General features: G+C 41.4%; 3 protein-coding genes and 1 long non-coding RNA gene across 15 annotated transcripts; 3 read left to right on the top strand and 1 right to left on the bottom strand.

The window, feature by feature from the left end:
* Window positions 1-37: 37 nt before the first annotated feature.
* On the top strand, window positions 38-4,151 carry LOC135619601 (uncharacterized). Of its 2 annotated transcripts, XR_010489416.1 has the most exons (4): window positions 38-224; window positions 2,337-2,819; window positions 3,644-3,763; window positions 3,855-4,151. It is a non-coding gene; the product is annotated as an uncharacterized LOC135619601 (long non-coding RNA). The 2 variants fall into 2 exon arrangements; XR_010489415.1 differs by having other exon boundaries at window positions 40-224; window positions 3,644-4,151.
* A 2,913-nt stretch (window positions 4,152-7,064) lies between these two features.
* On the top strand, window positions 7,065-11,638 carry LOC135619600 (protein DJ-1 homolog A-like). The gene is made up of 8 exons (XM_065121766.1): window positions 7,065-7,277; window positions 7,349-7,549; window positions 7,630-7,779; window positions 8,062-8,244; window positions 9,916-9,996; window positions 10,742-10,942; window positions 11,023-11,163; window positions 11,324-11,638. Exons 1-8 carry the CDS (start codon window positions 7,113-7,115, stop codon window positions 11,522-11,524), a joined length of 1,323 nt encoding a protein of 440 aa, XP_064977838.1. The 5' UTR covers window positions 7,065-7,112; the 3' UTR covers window positions 11,525-11,638.
* A 666-nt stretch (window positions 11,639-12,304) lies between these two features.
* Window positions 12,305-16,345, top strand: LOC135619598 (uncharacterized). 11 transcript variants are annotated; one of them, XM_065121763.1, is made up of 6 exons: window positions 12,305-12,454; window positions 13,371-13,466; window positions 13,625-14,123; window positions 14,205-14,324; window positions 15,385-15,557; window positions 15,996-16,345. In XM_065121763.1, exons 2-6 carry the CDS (start codon window positions 13,389-13,391, stop codon window positions 16,170-16,172), a joined length of 1,047 nt encoding a protein of 348 aa, XP_064977835.1. In that variant the 5' UTR covers window positions 12,305-12,454; window positions 13,371-13,388; the 3' UTR covers window positions 16,173-16,345. The 11 variants fall into 11 exon arrangements, with proteins under 11 accessions (XP_064977835.1, XP_064977831.1, XP_064977836.1 ...); XM_065121759.1 differs by having other exon boundaries at window positions 13,371-13,472; XM_065121764.1 differs by having other exon boundaries at window positions 12,312-12,458.
* A 191-nt stretch (window positions 16,346-16,536) lies between these two features.
* LOC135619597 (protein INCREASED PETAL GROWTH ANISOTROPY 1-like) lies at window positions 16,537-20,224 on the bottom strand. Its single transcript, XM_065121753.1, has 6 exons — window positions 18,819-20,224; window positions 18,439-18,570; window positions 18,166-18,347; window positions 17,980-18,091; window positions 16,935-17,069; window positions 16,537-16,865 (listed from the first exon to the last, which is right to left on the bottom strand). Exons 1-6 carry the CDS (start codon window positions 20,022-20,024, stop codon window positions 16,710-16,712), a joined length of 1,923 nt encoding a protein of 640 aa, XP_064977825.1. The 5' UTR covers window positions 20,025-20,224; the 3' UTR covers window positions 16,537-16,709.
* Window positions 20,225-20,354: the final 130 nt, after the last annotated feature.

Below are 20,354 nucleotides of genomic sequence, written 5' to 3'. Positions count from 1 at the left end.
AAAATAATTTGATTCCTTTGTTTTGTAACAGTCGAAGACATTAACTTGATTGGGAGATAACTTGGCATCCGAGCTCCGTTGGCACCCCATTTCATCTCTCGTTTCCGCATATGCTAAGAACCAGATGGGAGAGAATACCTAATGCGAGAGACCGATCGCAAGGAGATCGATGAAGAGGACACCATGGAGCAGATTCCCTCAGCGGCATCCACCCAAGATCACAGGTCTCTCGCTTCCTGCCCCTCACTCCTCTCTTTCTCTTCCTCCTCTCCTCCTTTCTTGATTCCTACTTGTGAGATCTTCGAAATCTGCTGCTGGTATCACGTTTCTTGAATCTAGGACGTTCTGTTTTCCTGCTTCCTACAGTTTGATGCCTTTCGATCAAAGAATCGATGAGTGTGAAGTAGTTTTTGTTACCAAGTTAATTTGACCTGAAATTAGTTCTTCTTTTTATCATATATATGTCTGAATTTGATACATAGAGATTCTTGAAATCAGCAATGGTTGTCTCACTTGGAGTGTTATATGAGAGAATTAGGAGCTTGTCTGAATAAAACAATAGGAATTTTCTTATCCCCCAGTCTGCTTTGTTGATAATAATTGCTTCGGTTTTGTTCATGAGATAGTAAAACGAAGGCCTCGTTTGTGATTAATGATATGGTTGAAGGCCTCACATAATTGTTAAAGCGGAATAATACGGTTGAAGGCATAAAAAAAAAATTAGTTCTTCGTCAAAATATCAAAATATAAATATTAACCAAAACAATATAAACAATAGAGCAATAAATCAATCACACGTATATACCAAATTTTTAACATGAAAATCTCAATGTCAAAAAAATCATGAGATTTTAGTCCACCTCAAACTTTCACTATTAAAATAATAATGATAATATATTTACAATAAATCTTAATAAGAGGATCATAATAACATCAATATCACATGGATCTTATAATAAAAAAAATTTAGATCTCACAAAGTGGATATCACAGGAAAGTACCTTAGAAAGGATAAACTGTAGATTGTTAGGATTGTAAAGTTTGCTGTAAAGATTCTCTACATAAAATTTGGGTCACAACCGATAAAATTTAACCCGTCAAGCAAAAACCTCATTATCCTATTTTTCTTTATTTCTCTCTCTTTTCTCTCGCTGTGCGCACGTTCTCTGCATGCACACATGCTGCCCTCTCTCTCGTTCAGTATAAAACCCTTTCAATTATTGATTTGGGCTCAAAATGTTCAATTGTCCAACCTCACTTGTCGGTTGGACCCGAGGAAGAGTGGTTATAGAATGGAAACATAGTAAATTATGTTTGTGGTTAATTGGTGTTGACAAGGAATATGCTTAGTAAATAATGTGTGTTGGGGGTTAAATGTGGCATAGATGATAGAGATGAATGCGCTCTTTAATGACTATTACTCGATAGTCTTAAGTTAGAAGGACCTGACGGAAGGAGGATAGGTATCCGTATAAACAAAGCGTCACTCGTCTAGTTTTAGGGACAATGTGAGATGGTTAATAAAGGCTAATGCAAGGACGTGATTGTACACCTCGTTTGAGAAAGATGGTTAATACTATCATTCTATAAATATCAGATTAATGAAGGCAATGTCTATTTTCTTTTCTCTATAGTTGTTTGCACTTTGTAGACAGTGCCTTTGCTATCTAAACTTTGTTTTTTATGTGCGATAAGATTACTATCTAAACTAGCACGTAAGAAACTCTTCCATTTTAAGTGTTCGACCTTTATGCGGGACAGACTTACATCGATCATTCTTTGGATAAACATATGTTAGAAGTCAAATCGTGTCTGTTGCTCTATGTAAGAACATGCCTTATGTTGGCAGTTTTGAACTGCATATCATTGCTTTACAGTTAATCAGTAAGGATTCATAGGATTAACAATGCAAACCTTAACTGATATTGATTCTTATACTTGCGTTATCTTTGGACATAATATTTCCTGATGATTGAAATTACATCTCTGGACATATTCCAAATGCATGATCGGATGCAATCAAATATCTCATTTCCGTAATGTCTTTGTTGCTTGCAAGTTGTTGTGGTCTAGATTGCGACATGCGACGCCCAGAATCGGTATGGGTTGACAAAGTGTGGGTTTAGGCTCACGCACACAATCTGTGTGGATCTGTAAGTGTAAACAAAATGATTTCTTAATTATACAAATACCAGCAAGGGTGGCATTTTGTGATCACCAAGCCGACGTAAACATAACGAGGTGGCCAGATTGATTCACATTATACTGAGTTCAACTCGATTAATATATCAATTGATTCACATTTTCTGATGAAGCTCTATTTTTTACACTCGCAGGAATTTTCAGTCTACGTTGCAGGACTGACCTTCTCGTGATTCGTGCATGCCTGTGTGATAAACTACCACCGACCAGCATTAGTCGTGATTGGTGCCACCATATAAATATCGAGCGATGATGACAGTTCCGACTTCTTCGCGCCCTCTTGTTTCGTTCTCGAGTCGGAGAACTTTTCGCTCGCATCTTCTTCTTCCCGTGATTACGCCCTCTGTTTCGTCCTCCCGTCCCTCCCTCCCTCTGCCTTCTCCTCCGTCTTCCCTTCTTCTGCCTCTTCCATCTCCTCCCCTCCACCCGTTCCTCCTCCGTCTTCTCCGTATTCCCTTCTTCTGCCTCTACCCTCTTCCGATGACAAGCACGTTTCGAACTTCCCATCCGAGTCCATCGCCGCCGCCGCTGCAAGCTTCCAGGAGGTTCCCGTTGTGAAGCGTAAACCGTTGGGCTTCGTTGGGTCCGGATCGAGCTTACTTTCCGTCGTAAGATCGGTAATCTGTGATGTTCTTGATCCCTTTCTTTCCTGAGTATTCTATTACGATCTTGGATCTTGAAGTTCTTTTCTGAATTTTTGTTCCTGATGTCGAATCTTCAATTGATCACGTTATCAATTTGTTATCTATTTTCTCGATCAATTTTCGTTGTAAGATCGGTAATCTGTGATGTTCTTGATCCCTTTCTTTCCTGATTATTCTATTATGATCTTGGATCTTGAAGTTCTTTTCTGAATTTTTGTTCCTGATGTCGAATCTTCAATTGATCGAGTTATCAATTTGTTGTCTATTTTCTTGATCAATTTCCGTCGTAAGATTGGTAACCTGTGGTTACTTTTCTAAGTTTTCTATTACGATCTTGGATCTTGAAGTTCTTTTTCTGAATTTTTATTCGTGATGTTCAATCTTGAATTGATCGAGTTGTCTATTTTTTCTTTGTTATTATTTGTGACCTTGGATCCCCTCTTCTTGTATTAGTACTAGATTTTTTACCAATAGTTCGTGATATGTTGTGTAGCTTCCTTTTTAAGTTTTGTTTGTTATCCTGGATCTTGCATTGATAGAAAACGCGGTTTGGATTTGGATCTGCGTGAAGAGATGTTATCTGAAAGAAATTGGTATTAACAATAAATTAATGCGACCTGTGAAAATTTCTTGTATGGAGGAAATGAATTTTGCATTGCTATATGCTAAAAATTGAAATGGAAGATAAAATAAGAAAGAGCTTGAAGGAGTTGTTGCACAAGGGCTTCAAATTATTTTCAGAGTTATTCCAATTTATACTCCTCTAACACTTAATGTTTTCCACACGAATAATGCAGTACATTGAGGGACTAGGAGGTAGGAAGTAAGAGCAAAAGATACATGTGTGACTGGTTACAACATGGCCCAGTTTGTGGGCCATTGTTGTTGAGAATTCCAGTGAGGATAACTATTTTCAGGTAGTTCTGGTGCAACGCGTGTAGTTCTGTTCTATATGGGCAACAAAAGTGTGTTTCCAATTTATTATCACCTAACTCTGTTTTCTACCAGGTCGTGTATGGCCAGAAGATAAATGTGTGACTGGCCACAACATGGCTTATTGGACAAGTTATTAATGTTGAGGTTAGCTTTCAGGCTAATTCTAGTGCACTGCGCTTAGGTTATGTGTTGTAGGATCAGTGGGTTTTGGTATAGCCTTAATGCATCTTGCTGTTATGTAGTCAAATATCCTGTTATTCTTGAGAAATGCTATTTTGTTGTACTGCTGCCTTACTAACTCTATGACTGTTATGAATATATTTGATAATTCATATATCCGTGGATTATTACATGCGGTTAGAAATGAAATTTAGCATTAGTTCTTAATGTTGGATGCACGAGGAGCATGATCGAGATGAAAAATGGATATTCTGGAAGATTATTGGAGACTGGAGTACATTAAAATCATTAGGAAAGATGCTGCAGACTAAGTAAATTAATAGTTCATTCGTGTAAGAGAGGATGTGCCCTAGAAAATCTTTGGCAACTATTTAGTCTGCAATTATGTTAATTAATTTCAGACGATATCTTCTAATATTATCCAATCATGTTTTTTTTGTCGCACATTTTTCACCATTCATTAAGTCAGCATCTTGTAAGCAATGGCAAAATTCCCCAGTAAGTAGGGCACTCAGTAACTGTAATAGTCTGCTTTCTATGGTAAAGTTACATACGCTGACCCTTTTTGGATCCCATACTTGCCTTACACTTCACTTTAATTGTCCTATCAAGCAAACTTTAGGAAAAAGAATTTTCTAGCGTTTTGTTTTGTTTTTCTTTTTTTTCTGTACACTCGGGATTTGGGACAGATATTCTGCTTTAAATAAATGGATCAAGGAACGCTAGCTGTAAATAAATTGTCAATAAATTCTGCTGTAAAAAGTTGAGATTCTCTCTCTCTCTAGATACTGAAATAATAAGTAAAAAGGTAGGTTGGAAATGCAAAATAGCAATTAACTTATTGGCATTTATAGACGAACAAATAATTTACTTTTACTTGTGGGCTCATTTTGAATGGATTTGATAGTAGTCTTCTTATGAACATTTAGGTTAACGATCATTTCGTTTTTCACGTCTTCATGAACAATCCTCAAACATCCTTAAACATTCAGTTGGTTTAAACTAAAATTTCTTTACATGTAAACGTCAACCTTTTTGTTGTTTCGAAGACTAAAGTTCCTTTGTAACAAGTCTGAATCCATCACATAATTGTAGTGAAATTTAAATTTTATTTTCTAGCGCAATACAATTTATTTTCGCGTCTATTGTGAAACTAAGTTGTAAAAAAAGTTGTTTGGGTTTGATAAAACACAACTTGTAAAATAAATTTATTGGGGTCGATAAAAATAATTGGGCTTTTACAAGAATTTCTAACAAACGGCACAGAACGATTAAAAACTGTTAGTATAATACCTTCTAGAATTCCTAAATAAATTTAAAATCTTTAAACACAAGAAGTTAATTTTTAAAGTGAACATTTAATATTTTTAAAGGTAGCGCGCCCCCATGTGAATGGCGGGCGATCTTATTTCCGATGAGCGTCTACCGAGCATCTTGTGAATGGAGCCCTTCCCCTACGGGTTCAGAATGTGTCCGAAGATCTCGGCCCGCGCCTCCACCATCCCCTGCAGCGCCGCCGTCGTCAACAGGCTCAACCTCGCGGCCATCGCTTGCCCTCCTTCCGGCCACGGAAATCGGCGCCCAAACCCACATGCCCCTTACCCCGTTGCGGTCGCTGGCCACCCTAAAATTGTGCCGCCCTAACACTCCTTGCCCGCCCATCAATGGAAGGTTTACGTGGTGAATCGGACCCAAATAATTTCGTGCGGATCCAATATTTCTATTCGGATTCCGGATGTCGGACAATTTAACGTGCTCCATCAAGCGTGTGGCAAGAAGCCATTACAAAAGGTTAATAACTTTCTAATTTCACCTACCGATCGACCCAGTTATATGCCTGCTGAATGGGCAGCAAGGGACCCACAATTGTGCGTCAGATACCAGCTGGATGGGCGAACGGTAAGCTGTAAACGGGTGTGATGCAGATAATATCATAATGATGAGGGTTTGCACGAATATATAAATTAGAAAAATATGATGTGTGTTCTTCCCATTACGCAGGAACCAGCATGGAGGATCTCTTCCCTCCCATTGGTCCTCGGGTGGATGGTTAAGGAATATGGTTCTCCGAGATTTGCAATAATTTCATCTTGATCTGTTTTAGAATGTAATTATATCCATGAGAATGGCTCGAGATTAAACTATGGGTGATCTTGTGAAGGTAACTCAGGACGGGGGCTTCTTGTGAAGAGATCCATCTAAAAGTCCAGTCCTCAGAAGTGGAATAGTAAAAAAGTTATGCCTAGAAACTTATATTATGTGTACTTTCTTTATACCGAACTTAGACATAGTAATAGATATATACCTTTTGAACATCGTAAACGATACATGAAAAAAACGATCATTTTTATTTTTTTTGATAAAAAAATATCCTTTTTTATTTTATTTTTATAAAAATATTTTTTTAAATGATGAGATTATTTTTGACACATGTCTCGCTAAGAGTCCCATATTTTTTTTGTCGTTTCAAGGATTCAACTCCTTTATTAGTAGAATCAAGCTATTGAATCTCAATTTCATCAACTCTCAACGGGTTAGTGGTTATATCTTCATCATCTTGATAGATATTATCTTATCATCATCTTGACACATGTCCTCGTTTGTCGTCTTAGGATTCAACTCCTTTATTAGTAGAATCAAGTTATTGAATCTCGATATCATCGACTCTCAACCAGTAGTTATATCTTTGATAGATATTATCTTATCATCATAGACGAGTCTCATTGTGTACTCTTAAATCATTAGGACAACGTGCAAGCAACGTACCATTGAAACAATGGATAAAGTTTAAAAAATAAAATAACATGAGCTTGTAGATTGAAATGAAAAGAGAGACAAACTTATATCAAAAATTTATTTTTTAAATAATAAGAAGCGATAAGCGTGACTAAATAAAAAATCTTATATTGAAAAAAAATAATTTTTTTTAAAAATTAGTTTGCAAATTAGAAAAATAGGATTGATATTTAAAAAAAAAAAGAAAAGAGATAAAGCTATCCCAAAGCAAGTCCAAACAGGTTGACACGTGCAACGCCAAATCGACGCCAAGTAAACGTCCCCATATCGTGCAGCTTCTCTTGCACGCGGACTCGACCGCCGTTCTCCCCATCCCAAAGCCAAACGCAAACACGCCCTACCGAAACCAAAAAAATGGCCACGCGTCACCTCCTCCCTCTTCCTCTTCTTCCCATCCCCCTCGTCTACAAAACCCTTCTCCGTTTCCCCAGCAAACCACTCGCCCCTCATTCCCGCACGCTCTGCTCCTCGGCCGCTTCCTCCTCCTCTTACTCATCCATGGCGTCGACTCCGATGAAGGTACAAAAGTGTCCTTTTCCTCTCCTCTGGTGCGTTTGATTCTTCTTTCTTAATCTCTCGAATCGGATCAGGTCCTCGTTCCCATCGCCAATGGCACGGAGCCGATGGAGGCGGTGATCACGATCGACGTCCTACGCCGCGCCGGTGCCGACGTCACCGTCGCCTCCGCCGAGAAAGACCTCCGCGTGGACGCCTGCTGGGGGGTCAAGCTGGTCGCTGACGCCCTCGTGGCCGACGTCGCGACCGCCTCCTTCGACCTCATCTCCCTTCCCGTGGGGTTTTGCTTCGAGCTTTTAGCATCTCAGTTTTTTAGGGTTCCTTTCTTATCTGATTTGAACTGTGACTTGAGTAGGGAGGGATCCCGGGCTCGGATACTCTCAGGGATTGTGGAGTGTTGGAGAGTATAGTGAAGAAGCAGGCTGAAAAAGGTGGGCTTTATGCGGCGATCTGTGCTGCGCCTGCTGTTGCCCTTGGATCATGGGGCTTGCTTAAAGGTCTAAAGGTGAGATTATTTTTGGGTAATTTGCTTTCCTTATAATAGATGTCCCATATCTCGGTCATTAGTTAGACGTGTAGTTGCTCTATGTATACTTTCAGATTCATGATTTATCAAATCATTTTTTAGTTATAAACAATGACGTGATTATTAGCTTATTATTCGGCCTTCATATTCCTTTCATGTCAGTGAATGGACTTTTTATGTATGCTCCTTATTGTAAGAGCTCTTTGTCAGTGCTGGATTTCTAACAAGTGTTTTTTTTATTCTCTCTCTTGCCGTCAACAGGCGACTTGTTATCCTTCATTCATGGACAAACTGCCCTCAGATGCAACCGCAGTGGAGTCGAGGGTCCAAGTTGAAGGTCAAGTTGTCACAAGCCGCGGACCAGGAACAGCTATGGAGTATTCTTTGGCTTTGGTCGAAAAACTTTATGGGAAAGATAAAGCGGACGAAGTCGCAGGACCCATGGTAAACACTATTTATTTGTTTTACTTCAGATACTTTCTTGTTGTTGTTATGCTTCTGTTAAAATTGAGTTGAAATTGTTTAAACTTATAATTACTCTTAGGCTTTTGATCCATAACCTGAATCGGGAACCAAATTAAATGGCTAATCCATCCTGATTTGAAAATTGTATTTTAGGTCTGCATAATGATAACATGAACCTTTGGATGTAAAAGCAAATTCTATCATGTTCTTTGAACAATTGGCCATTTTGTTGTTCTAATTTTGTGGTGACGTGATGTCACCACTAGGAGTTGCGGCATTGGAGTGATTGTTTTCCAAAATTTGTAACTTCTAACTGTAATGAAGCAAAATATCATCAATATAAAGCTACCTCGAGATTTTTACCACTACTGACCAATCGGGAATGATGTATGACCTGATTATGTGTACATGTAGATGAATACAATGGACTGGTGAGGTTAAATATGTTTTACATGATTTCTATATATCGCTCAAAGAATGATGCAAGTTCTTGGTTAGTGTTCACTGCCTACAAGTATATTGCCTCTAAACCGTCCCACATTTAGTGGTAAGGCTTCTATACAACATTAGATCATACCATTCCTTAGAAGTTTAGTCAAATTATGCATTCTCAACTTACCATGCTTGATAGATGACCGTACAATTTGTTCAAGGCCCCTCATGCACCCTTTCTCTTTGCTTTTATATGGTATGATTGGCCATGATAATCTTTCCACCACTGCCTACTCGTTCTGAATTTATTATGTAATTGTAAGCCTTCAATTGTCTTTGATTGGAATCTGACTGTCTGGTGGGTAATGTCCACAAACATTTCTAATCGGAACCTTTATTTCATTGTTGAATTCATAAAGAATAAGGTCTAACAATCCGTGTGGTCCTCCTCTTTGGGTATACTGCACCCAATCCCTTATTTTAACTGAGGAGATATACTTCTCCCTCTCTAATTAGCCGAGAGGATGAAACACCTATGCGAAGAAGAGGATACGACATGGGCATGGTTGAATGGTATGGTAACTGGTGAGAGGAAAAAGAGGAATCAACTGAAAAACATGATGACTTGAGATTATGTGACGTTGGGGATGAATTTGGTCATTAGAGTGAGTGTGGGTTGTTGATGATGGTGATACGAAGAAGAAGAGGGAAAATTTTGAGCTAGTGACAATGAATTGCAAAGACTATGGGATGTCAGAATTCAGAAATGGATGTGCCGGGCCTGAGAAATAAATCATTGGTGATGGTGATAAATTATGGTTGATTGAGGAAAAGAAGGATTCTTAAATGGGTAATTTAGGTCACTTTTTCCGTAAACTGGCTACATTCCATGGTTCCCTCAATTCCAAGTAATGTAGATTGTGTATCTAGCTTCCAGTATGTGGACCTTTTGATGTTTTAAAGGAATATATAGAAGTATTGTCTGAAATGTTCTAGCAAGCCTTAACAAAAATGCCATATGCATGGTAATGACTTTTATCTGGCTGAAGCCAACAGCTTATATGATGTGTTTAACGAGTTATATGATATATATGATCCTTTACATTAATCATCATTGGGCAATGTACTCAGTGCATTAGTAAAATCAGTTGGTTTTTTCAAATCCATGTGTATCTTTGGTACTTCTTTTATATGCAAATAAATAAATTGTTTGTTTAGGTCATGCGTCCACATCATGGAGTTGAGTTTGCCATGACTGAGATAAACTCTACATCATGGAAGTTTGATTCTACACCTCAGGTAAGATGATATTTCCATAGAGCGCTATTAGTTTTACATAGTATGCTTCAGAGTTTTGCAGTCTTTCTTGTTTGTTGTTCTATTGTGTAGCCAGGTCTTTGTTAGCTTCATTTTGTAGTCTCATGAACTACCTACCTGACAAGCTATCACGGATTACTTTGTTGTTGTTTATACTACAATTTCCAACCTCGAGGCATGCCTTTGTTATGCATGCTGACCAAGCATGAGTAAAATGTGTGGCTGGAAGAGAATGGATCATCTGCTAGTCTTGAACTGCTGCTGCAGATTCCAGATGTCGAGTAATTTGCTGGAATATTAGTTATCATTTTCATATTATAGTTGGAAATTGATGTTATTCTGTGCTTATGCATGTTCTTTGAAGCTTCAGCTATGTTTGTGGTTTCAAAATCATTTTTGTGTCGAGCTCTGATTTTATGGATGTTTTTCCTGACATTTTTCGCTGGACTATTAAAAAAAAAAAAGCATTAGGATGTCTTTGGTGCAGTTGTTTAAAGAAACTAGTAGTCGATCATAGCACTATAACAGAAAATTGCGATTAGGACACATTTAATTTGTCAACAGCATTTTTGCTGGAAGAAGAAATTGAAGTATGCTGGCTTCCATATTCATCTCATTCTCGAGTACCTTATGGTCATGGCCATCTTAGAACCAGTGATTGGTATTTTATGCCTTTTTATTTCTAGCTAGAGCAAACTTATTAACATTTGTCCCTTGTGTGGTCAAGATTCTTGTTCCGATTGCAAATGGCTCAGAGGAAATGGAGGCCGTGATGATAATCGACACTTTGCGCAGAGCAAAGGCCAATGTTGTGGTAGCATCAGTTGAAGATAAGCTAGAAATCGTGGCATCTAGGAAGGTGAAGCTGATAGCTGACATGCTTCTGGATGAGGCCATTAAGTTGCAATACGATCTCATTGTTCTGCCGGTAAGCAGTGCCTTTTGGCTGTTTGATCTTGCAAATGACTTTTGTCTCTACTCTCAGTCGCTTTAATTTTAATTTTATAGGGTGGCCTTCCTGGTGCTCAAGCATTTTCAAATTCAGAGAAGCTGGTCAATTTACTCAGAAAGCAGGCAGAATCTAGTAAACTTTACGGAGCAATATGTGCGTCACCAGCGATAGTCTTGGAGACCCATGGTCTGCTTAAAGTAAAGACCAACGAAATCTTTGTCTACACACAGCACCACAGAGAAACTATGAAAAAGATTAAAACATACACAGGGTCACGTAGTTTAGACATCATATGTTCATCCAAGGTTGTCAAAATTTGGAAAGATTCTCTTTAACCCTTTCATGTTCCTGCTCTAGGGTAAGAAGGCAACAGCATATCCAGCAATGTGCGACAAGCTTTCGGACCAAAGCTACTGCGAGAACAGAGTGGTGGTCGACGGGAACCTGATCACAAGCAGAGGCCCAGGGACGTCGTTAGAGTTTGCATTGGCCATTGTCGAAAAGCTCTTTGGTCGCCAAAAGTCTCTCGACCTTGCAAAAAGTATGGTTTTCGTATGATCACTAGGCCCATTACGTTTAAGTGAATGTTTTGCAAGAGTTAGACAATTTCTATGTATAACCGACGGTTTGAGCTGCTTGTAAGTAGCTCTCGAGAATAATCCTTTTTAAGTACGTGCGTGTGCTACGGTTGTGTGCCGACCTTTGAACTCAGTTGGGCGATGTAATTGGACCGAAAGCTTGCAGTTTTCTGGTAAGAAGGCAGCACAAGAAGAGAGACCATCAGAGGTCGAGGATTCCTGTAATGCTTTCTGGATCTGCATCTAGTCCTTGGTATCCGTTCCTCCGTGTAGGGTTCGAGGTTCCAAATAAAGAAGAGTGTTGTCTGTTGCGGATGAAGAGTGGCATGCCAATATCGAGGCCTTTTATGGCAAAGTATCATCTTGGATGACGGATGGATCTCCTGCGGTTTTGGCTTGATCTGAAATGGTAGGCATCCATTGTTGTCGATCTGTTGGGGTTAAACCAGCTGTTATTTCTCGATTCGATGGCGGCTATATGAATCAATATTATTTTCCTTCCGCCTACGAACTCGCGTGCTTGTCGCCACGTGTCTATACAATTGTAAAATGACTATTATGGTTTTTAGAAAACTCTTTTCTTTAGGCCATATAATTCTGTGACAGATAGATAAATTTCTTTTTATCGTGTTTTAACCCCGAAGCCTAAACCGGAAGAGCTTACTGACTCCAAAGGACGACGTTGGTCTCATCGCGTACGCAAGCTGTCGATGGCGTACCGTTGCCACATGTACAACACTATTCATTTTGCCCACACATTTTTTTTTGAGGCGGGTCCCACCTTTCGCCACTTTTCGGAGTCCCCCTAATCGCACCCGCACCGGTCATCCATCTTTCTCGCCGTCTCGCGATCAAAATCTTCTCCCCCCTTGCGGCTTTCGTCCGTCTCTCGTGAGGTCGCCCGATTCTCGTAGGTACCCGTGTGCCTTGAGCTTCGTCGGGCATGTGGTTTCTTCTTCCGGTTATCTCTTAGGCCTATTTGTTTGTAGTAGTCCTCTCTTGATCTTCTGTTCCTTTTCGTTTCCTTGCCTTTTCTTCTTTCGATTTTCGGAAGTAGGTTTTGTTGCTCTATGCACTGTTGGTGGAATCTGTTGCGAAGTAATCAGTTTTCTACTTTTATCTTTCAGCCGTCAAACTCGATATTCGACTAATCTATGTATAAAATTAGTCCTATGATTTCTTGATTGTGTTTTCATTCTCGAAAGAGAGATTTGGGCAGTTCGTTCTTATCATTTCTTAATAGTGTTGTTATCTGGTATTTATTTCCTCTGCAATCCAAAATTCTGCTGGAACCATTCATTATGCATACCATGTGGAAATGGAATCTCCGCAGATAACACTAGTGACGAGGCATGTAAGGTCCTGATATGAGCCGTATATCTGTATTCATCATCTTTTTACCTTCTATGGTCTTACCAGTGTAGTGTTGATATGCTATTGGAATCTGATTCTGAAGATAAATACAATATATGACATGTGTGTTGAAAATTAATTTGCAAACACCATGGTACTCGTGTCCAACTATTATTACTTGACGCATGAGTGATTCTTCGATGTTGATTTTATGTTGCAATTTTCTGTTTATAGTTTATTGTAGTAGAACTGCATCGAGTGTTTCCGTAAGCAGCAAAAAGAAAAAAGAAAAAAAAAAACCCTGATTTCACTTAGCGTCTATGTTTCTTGTCTTTGTCGATATGTTCGATGTTGTTAGCTAATCACAAATTTTATGTGAAAAATGGAGTAGATATTAAGTCAAACAATATCTTACTTAGTGTACACGTAAAAGGGTGTGGATTCATAGTTTGTTGATCCTATTTATCTCTCAGGTTGCTAATGATTTAGGCATGGATTTTACATTTGAAGGACTATCCTGGGACAACGTATGCCAAACATTTGAGAAAGCATACAAGAGTAATGATTTGGTACAGGTTTGTGTTATTGAAGTTTTCAATAAAAAATGCATGCTTTTGATTTCTGTGCAGTCATAGTTAACATTGTGTGCATTTAATCTATGCAATTGAAGTTCTCTTATGCACCATTTATTTGCTTTTCATAACAAATAAAAAACTGTTTTGGACAGATCCCACGCAAGTATGTTGATGTGGTTGGTAAACAATTTAGAGATATAATTGATGAGGTTGTGGGTGATTGGCTCGATCCTGCTGGTGATTGTGCCGAAGGACTTGATACAAAAAAATCATTAGATGGTGATATAGCCAGTAAGATAGATGGAGTTTTAAAGGAAGAACTCGATGAATCCTTTTTGGATGACAATTTATCTATTTGTGTTAAATGGGAGCCAAATTCTTCATCTGTGGGAAATTCAAGTCTGATCGCACCCTCTGATCTGAACCAAGACTCAAGTTACAACAATGAGTTTGATGAATGCCAGGAGGAAACTCTTCCGACCAAAGCAGCTAATTGCTCAGACGTGATAGATGGAAATCCTGAATACTTCTTACCTTCTGTTGCATCTCTTTCTGGCCTTCCAAAAATATGTCCTTTAGTAGATGAAAGCCTTAAATTGGAACCTTGTGAAAGTAGATCTGTTGTAGATAGACCGCCTACTGAAACATGTGGTATGTGCTGCTATATTGTGTGACTTTTCTATGATTGCTGGTTCAGCGCAGCAACAATTCATCTATGTTATTTTCTGGCAGATGCTGCGAGAGGTATCCATACATCACAAGAATTCATCTCTCCTAGAGGGTGCCTTGTAAATGAACATGAGCTGCAAATTAAACAAGACAATTCACGGGCTTCTCTGCGAGAAACTGAAGGTATACGTTCAAATTTCTTACAAAGATTGAGAACATCAACTTGTTTTCCTTTTGTCTGTATGATGACTATGATTCTTGTCCTAAGAAAACTATTCACAACAGCAAGCAAAAGTTAGCAGTTTTTTATATCTGACATGCGAGATCAGCACTTCACAAATCAGTTATTTGTGGATCATAACATATATGAAAAATTGCCGCTAGCCTCCTTGTTCGTTAAGAATAAAGGTCAAATTTTGTTGCGGTGCTGATCATACTTTCAAGGACACTTAGGACCATCTCTTCTGAACTTTGTTGCATCTGAAGGATATTAACACATAAAAAAAAGGTGGTCGAGCTTAACATACCATTCTGTATGATCAATTGCAACAAACTATTGCAATCACGGCTTTCAAGCCTCCGTCATGATGTGGCACATCTCTTCAAGACACATGGCCTGTGCATTTTCCTCAGCTGAAGATATTTATGATTTTTGTGATACATCACTTATCACAGTATTTTTGTAAATTTTAGATACATGTATTCTTCTGACATGCCAGTCTTAAATGACCGCCCACTGGGACCAATGATATTCATTTGAAGTCATGGTAGTTATGTACCTTTCTAATCATTGCTCCGCGATACATCTACCTTGAGTAGCATATGAATCTTATTGCTTGATAGAATCTTGAAATTATTCTGGATGGACTGGTACAAATCAGTGACCTAATCCAGAACAAGTAATTTTTTTTCTTATTGTTCAAAATCTAGTCGTTCTACCTTTTCTGGATCACTTTCTTTGTTAAAATGTCCATCTTTCTCTGGCAATATTTTGTCATATATTTTTTAAACAAATTGTTATCGTATCAGAAAGTCTTTCTTGTTGTTATTCATTTATTTTCCAATTTTGACCTCATCTGATTGTACCTGTCTAACCAATTGTTCACAGTCATTTGCTACATAGGTAGATAGATCATCAATTGACTTTACAAGGAACTCAGTTCAAAGAAGACATGCAGGATAAAAAACTTAATATCTCATCCAAATCTAAAATCTTATGTTTGTTTTTATGTTGTTTCTTGAGATTTATCAGTTTGCCTTAGTGGGGATGACAAATTCAACGATGATGATGTTATTGACGCGAAAGAAGAACCAATGGAAGTATCTCAGGATCTGGATATTAATGATAACTGGGAGGACAATGAAGATTATGAACAGGCCATGATCTCATATCAGAAATCAAGGGCATCATACAAGGTATATATACATATGTATATAGCATACTCCTTCAAATCCCTATTGTCGTATAGGGAAATGCTGGAGTTACCTATTTCTCCCACGAATTCTCCTTTTCTTATCCTGTACTGTTCTTACAGTTATCGAGAAATATCTGAAATGTGAAAATTGCCCTGAAGAATTAAAATAACCAAATAGGATTGTCTCGGAACCATAATTTCTGAGACAGAATTTTACGTTTTCAACCATGTTTCTTTTTTTGAAAAATTTAAATGGTGAAAATTATTTGTCTCCTATCAGTCTGCACACAAGTTGGGTTTTGTGGACAATAATTTAGTACGCTAAGGCATGTTACTTGCACCCTATTTCTTCAGAGTATTATTTTGTGTTCTAATCTGCACTGTAACTGTTTTTTTGTTATAAGCATCGTACTATCATATGTGGCTTGTTATCTCGCAGAAAAAACTTGGCGCCTCGCTTATCACAAAATTACGGCAGTTCAAGGGCCATAAGGTGAAAAATTCATACTGCGATATCGTCGGCAGAGAGCGAGACAGACAGGGAAATGAGCTATTAAAGAATCCAAATTTGTCTTCTGTTCCTGATTCATTGGAGTCTGATTGGGAGCTGCTGTAGAGTTAGCATCTCCGTGAAGGTCACTGCACCGGTCGGCTTGATCTTTGTTCTCTTGTTATGGTCGGTACGGATGAAGTAATAACGCGGTTCATCATGCCGGTATATCAATAAAATCCTGATGACTGTAAAATTTGTCGAAACGCATGCTTTGATCCAGGAATTTTTGTTGGAAAGGAAGCTTCTTGTTCGTTCTGAAGACCACCACAAAGTCATGAGATTTCATCACGTAGAGGTGGTTGCATAAGCTGTGTTCTATTTACATTGTCTGGTATTTACATCGATGCAAATAGGAGATTGGATTCGATCTTTTTTTCTTAATGAAATGTAAATTATTTAATTATCAGCCAAATGAGAAGGACGGAGATAAACAATTAAAGACAAAAAATTAGATACAGCAAACCAATACAGATCTTAACGTTCAAGACAAGCTATGACCAACCCATGCTACAAGTCGAATCGATTAGTCTTCTTCGCCTTTCGTGTGCTGCGTCCGGTGGTCATTAAATAAAATGGTCGACTCATATCAATCGAACGGGTTTACGCTACCTTTACGGAAGTAGGCGGCTGGCAAGACGTCGACCTGCAATAGAGCTTCTGCTGGCTGTGACTTTTGCTCCGGAGGCGGTGGCACCGTGCTTTGTCCCTCAGCTCCAGGAAGGCTCGCATTGTTTCGACGTCAAAACCTCCGGCAAACTGGTGATGATGACGAGTTAAAGGTGTCGTACATGCTAATCTAATGTAACGTACGACAGCAGCAAGTACCTGGTGGACTCTGAAGGCAAATCTGACACCCTGAAGCATCATCTCTTCTTCTTCGGGGCTTCCTGCCATCATCTCCAGTTCAGAACAAACCCTTTTCATGTACTTCATCCCCAACTTCACCGATGCTAGCTTGATCTGCACAAGTATTTCTCATGTCTAATCAATCACCTCTTCGCATCGAGTACAAACGAATGGGAACAAAATGCTTTGGTTGACACACGACTTAGTTCAATTCTTTCCTGTAAAGATGATACATGACACGAGTGTTATGTACTTCATTAACAGAAAAGATGAGGTACCAAAACTCTAAGCCGACTCTCCTGCGACACGAGCTTCCATAGGAAAATGAACAACATGCTCGCTCAAGGAGAGAACAAAATAGATTCGCTGTCGACACCAAACATCAGCTCCCACTCAGCTACTATCGACCTTAAGCGTGATGACAGGGTGCACAAGTACAAGATAATGAAATGCTAATGAAGGTCACATGGGTCAAAAACATCAAACTAAGAACGGCGCCAAGGCATGGCTTTACGACAAAAGAAGAAGAACGATGGCCTGAGAAGACGAGTACACGCGCCTTACTGTCAACCATCTTAGCGTTTGCAAGCACCGATAGGAATAAAAACACGGTATTCTACAGTGCAATCAGTGTGTGTCCTCTCCCGATGGGCGATGGCCCCATCCATGATGGTTGCCGCGGTAACGTGAGCGTACGAACCAGGTTGTTCATCATTATTGTTCTATGATTTCCTTCCAGTTAAATAGCTCCAAGGTTAAGGATGGACTCTCCTATTCCCATTCACGTGACCATTGTTCTATGATTTCCGGGTTAAATAGCTAGCTCCAAGGTGATAATGGACTCTACCATCTCGATTCACGTGAGCCCGCGCTCACGTGGATCGAGAGCTGCCGCTGCTGCTGCTTTTGCTTTGGCCAATTGGCCCACCGCTGATCTAAGTTTGTCCTTTGTCACCAGCAGGCGATGACATCCCACGCCGGACCACAAGGATGAAAGAAAAGAACAAGAAGGCCGGTGAGGTACCTGGCTGACGTCTCCGCTCTCCATCATCCATTCGCAGGGAATACCAAACGCCTTGTACCGCTTAGTCGCACACTCTCGCACGCGCGACAGCTCGTATACCCTATGCTCCAATCTGTATCATCAGCCCACAGTGACACCATCAGATACCACCCAACTTACAAACGGGGGAGAAAAGATGATGAATACTTGTCCAGCAGCGACTGCATCTTCTTGAGAGCGGGAGCGCAGGGTAGGCGAGGGTCGTCGCGGAACGACGACGCCTCCGATTCCAACTTCTTGAGATCGCAGTAGCCGAAGGCCGCCTCGCGCATGGCGTCCGCCTTGTGCTCCGGCCACTCGAAGTGCTTCAGCACCGCTCTCTCGTCCACCTGCGACGCCCATCACCCGACATCCCAATAAACGTACAGCCCCAAGGATTGGCTACGAAGGAAAGAGAGATTGAGATCTAAAGAAGAGTACCAGGATGGAGAGCTCCTCGTCGAGCCACTTGACGAAGGCGACCACATCTTGGATGCCGGGGAAGGCCGCCTGCTCCACCTCCTTTATTAAGAATCTAATGAAGTCGCCCTGCGTCTCCACGTCTGTCTTTATCTGCCATTAATGAAGCGATTAAGAACAAAGGAATGCTTATGATTCGGATCCGGTGTTTCTTTAAGTGACAACAAAAGAGTTAATTAAGAGGCGTCGATCGGTTCCTGCCACGTCAGAACACGATACGCATCGACGGCAGGCTGAGAGGGGGCAAATGCGTCGATCGAAGGAGGTCATAGGACCTTGGCAATTTGGAGTACGCAGAGGAGGCGGCGGCGGCGAAATTGGAGGGAGAGAAGAAGACTTACGGCGAGGAGGTGGGCGGAGCGGTTTTCGATCTCCCCGATCATGTCGCGGGGGTTCGCAGCGGAGGCTGGGGCCCCGTCCTGCACTCCACCGCAGGACTCCCTCTTGGTCTCCCGCCGCATCAGGGAGTGGTAAAACTCCACCACCTCCGGCACTCGCCGCACGCTTCCCGCCGCCGACCTGGACCCCATCGGCGGGGGCGGCGGTGGAGGCGGAGGAGGCCGCGCTCCGCTTGATGGAGTGGGCACCGCCAATGGAGCCGGCGGCGGAATCGGCGGAAGGCACGATAATTTTGGGCTTTTTCTCGTCGCAACGGTGGACGCGGTCTCCGATGACGAGGACGAGTACGACGACAAAGACCAGGCCGACGGCATGGGAGGTGGCTTCGGAACTCTAGGAGCTCGGGGTTCCAAGAACTCTTCTTTTTCTCCGTTGCGTGGTTGTTGATGCTCCCCTTCGGCCTTCCCTACTTCCGCCTTTGGAAATCTGCACTCCGGCTTTTGGAATTCTTGATCAGGACCAATGTCGGCGGATTTGGGGTGTTTTAGCAAGCTTTTGAGGAGATTCGATCTCGCGGAGGCGTCGATGAGCCCTTGGAACCTCTGGGCTGACAAACACTCGTCGACCTTCACCGGCCCGGCGCAAAACTGCGTCGAGTCGCCATTGCCTTGCTCGGACAACGCCTTCCTGAGCTCGTCCAACTCTGTCTCGAGCTCCCTTATCCTCCTCTCGCTGCGCTGGCCTTCCTCTTCGCCGACCCGTATCTTAGAGCTCAAGCCCTCGACTTCGTCCCGCAGCGCTCGGTTCTCCGCCTCCAGGCGCTCTATCCGGTCGCCGGCCCGCGCGAGCTCGTCGCTCTTGGTCGCGATCTCCTTCTCGAGGAAGGGGACGATGGCGACGGTCTCCTTGAGAAGCTTCTGCTCCAGGAGCTGGACGCGGAGCAGGGACTCCTTCTCCTGGAGCTCCTCTACCAGGCGGAGCAGCTCGGCGACGTTGGGCGAGCGGGGCCGTACCTGGGCGGAGGCGCGGGGGAAGTAGACGCCGAAGGACCGGGCGAAGGCGGCTGCGGCCGTGTCTTTAGAGGATGAATGCGGCGGAGTCTGGTGGTGTGAGGTCTGGGAGGAGGATGAACGGCGAGGCGCGTCCGCCTTGGGCGCGGCCGGGCTCCGTTGGAACCCCATGGCGGCCTTCACCTTGCCCGCGACCATCCTTCGTGATGAGCTCTCGCCTCTCTCTCTCTCGATCTCTGAGCTTTCTCTTGCACTCTAAACTAAGCCTTGCATTGCTCAAAGCAGTGCTGGGTGGGAAGTGTGTAATGGTGGCGAGCAAGTGCGCACTTTCTCTCTTCTGCTCCTGCCGTGTTTGGTTTAATTGAGCATACAATGAATGGGATAGGATTAAAGAAAGAGGAAGGTGGGAAGAGTTTGGCGTTCGGTTGTCTCTTCTCCTCGCTATGGGTTAACGAGATCCACAGGTTTACGCTGACACCAGGATGTGGTCAATTGGCAATCTTTCGGTGTCTTTAATGACTTGGAAAC

This window comes from Musa acuminata, chromosome BXJ2-8 (assembly GCF_036884655.1).
Source record: "Musa acuminata AAA Group cultivar baxijiao chromosome BXJ2-8, Cavendish_Baxijiao_AAA, whole genome shotgun sequence".
In the NCBI taxonomy this organism is placed as follows: domain Eukaryota; kingdom Viridiplantae; phylum Streptophyta; class Magnoliopsida; order Zingiberales; family Musaceae; genus Musa; species Musa acuminata.
Note: the sequence above shows the minus strand (reverse complement) of the source record. Positions and strands in the feature narration are given on the sequence as shown.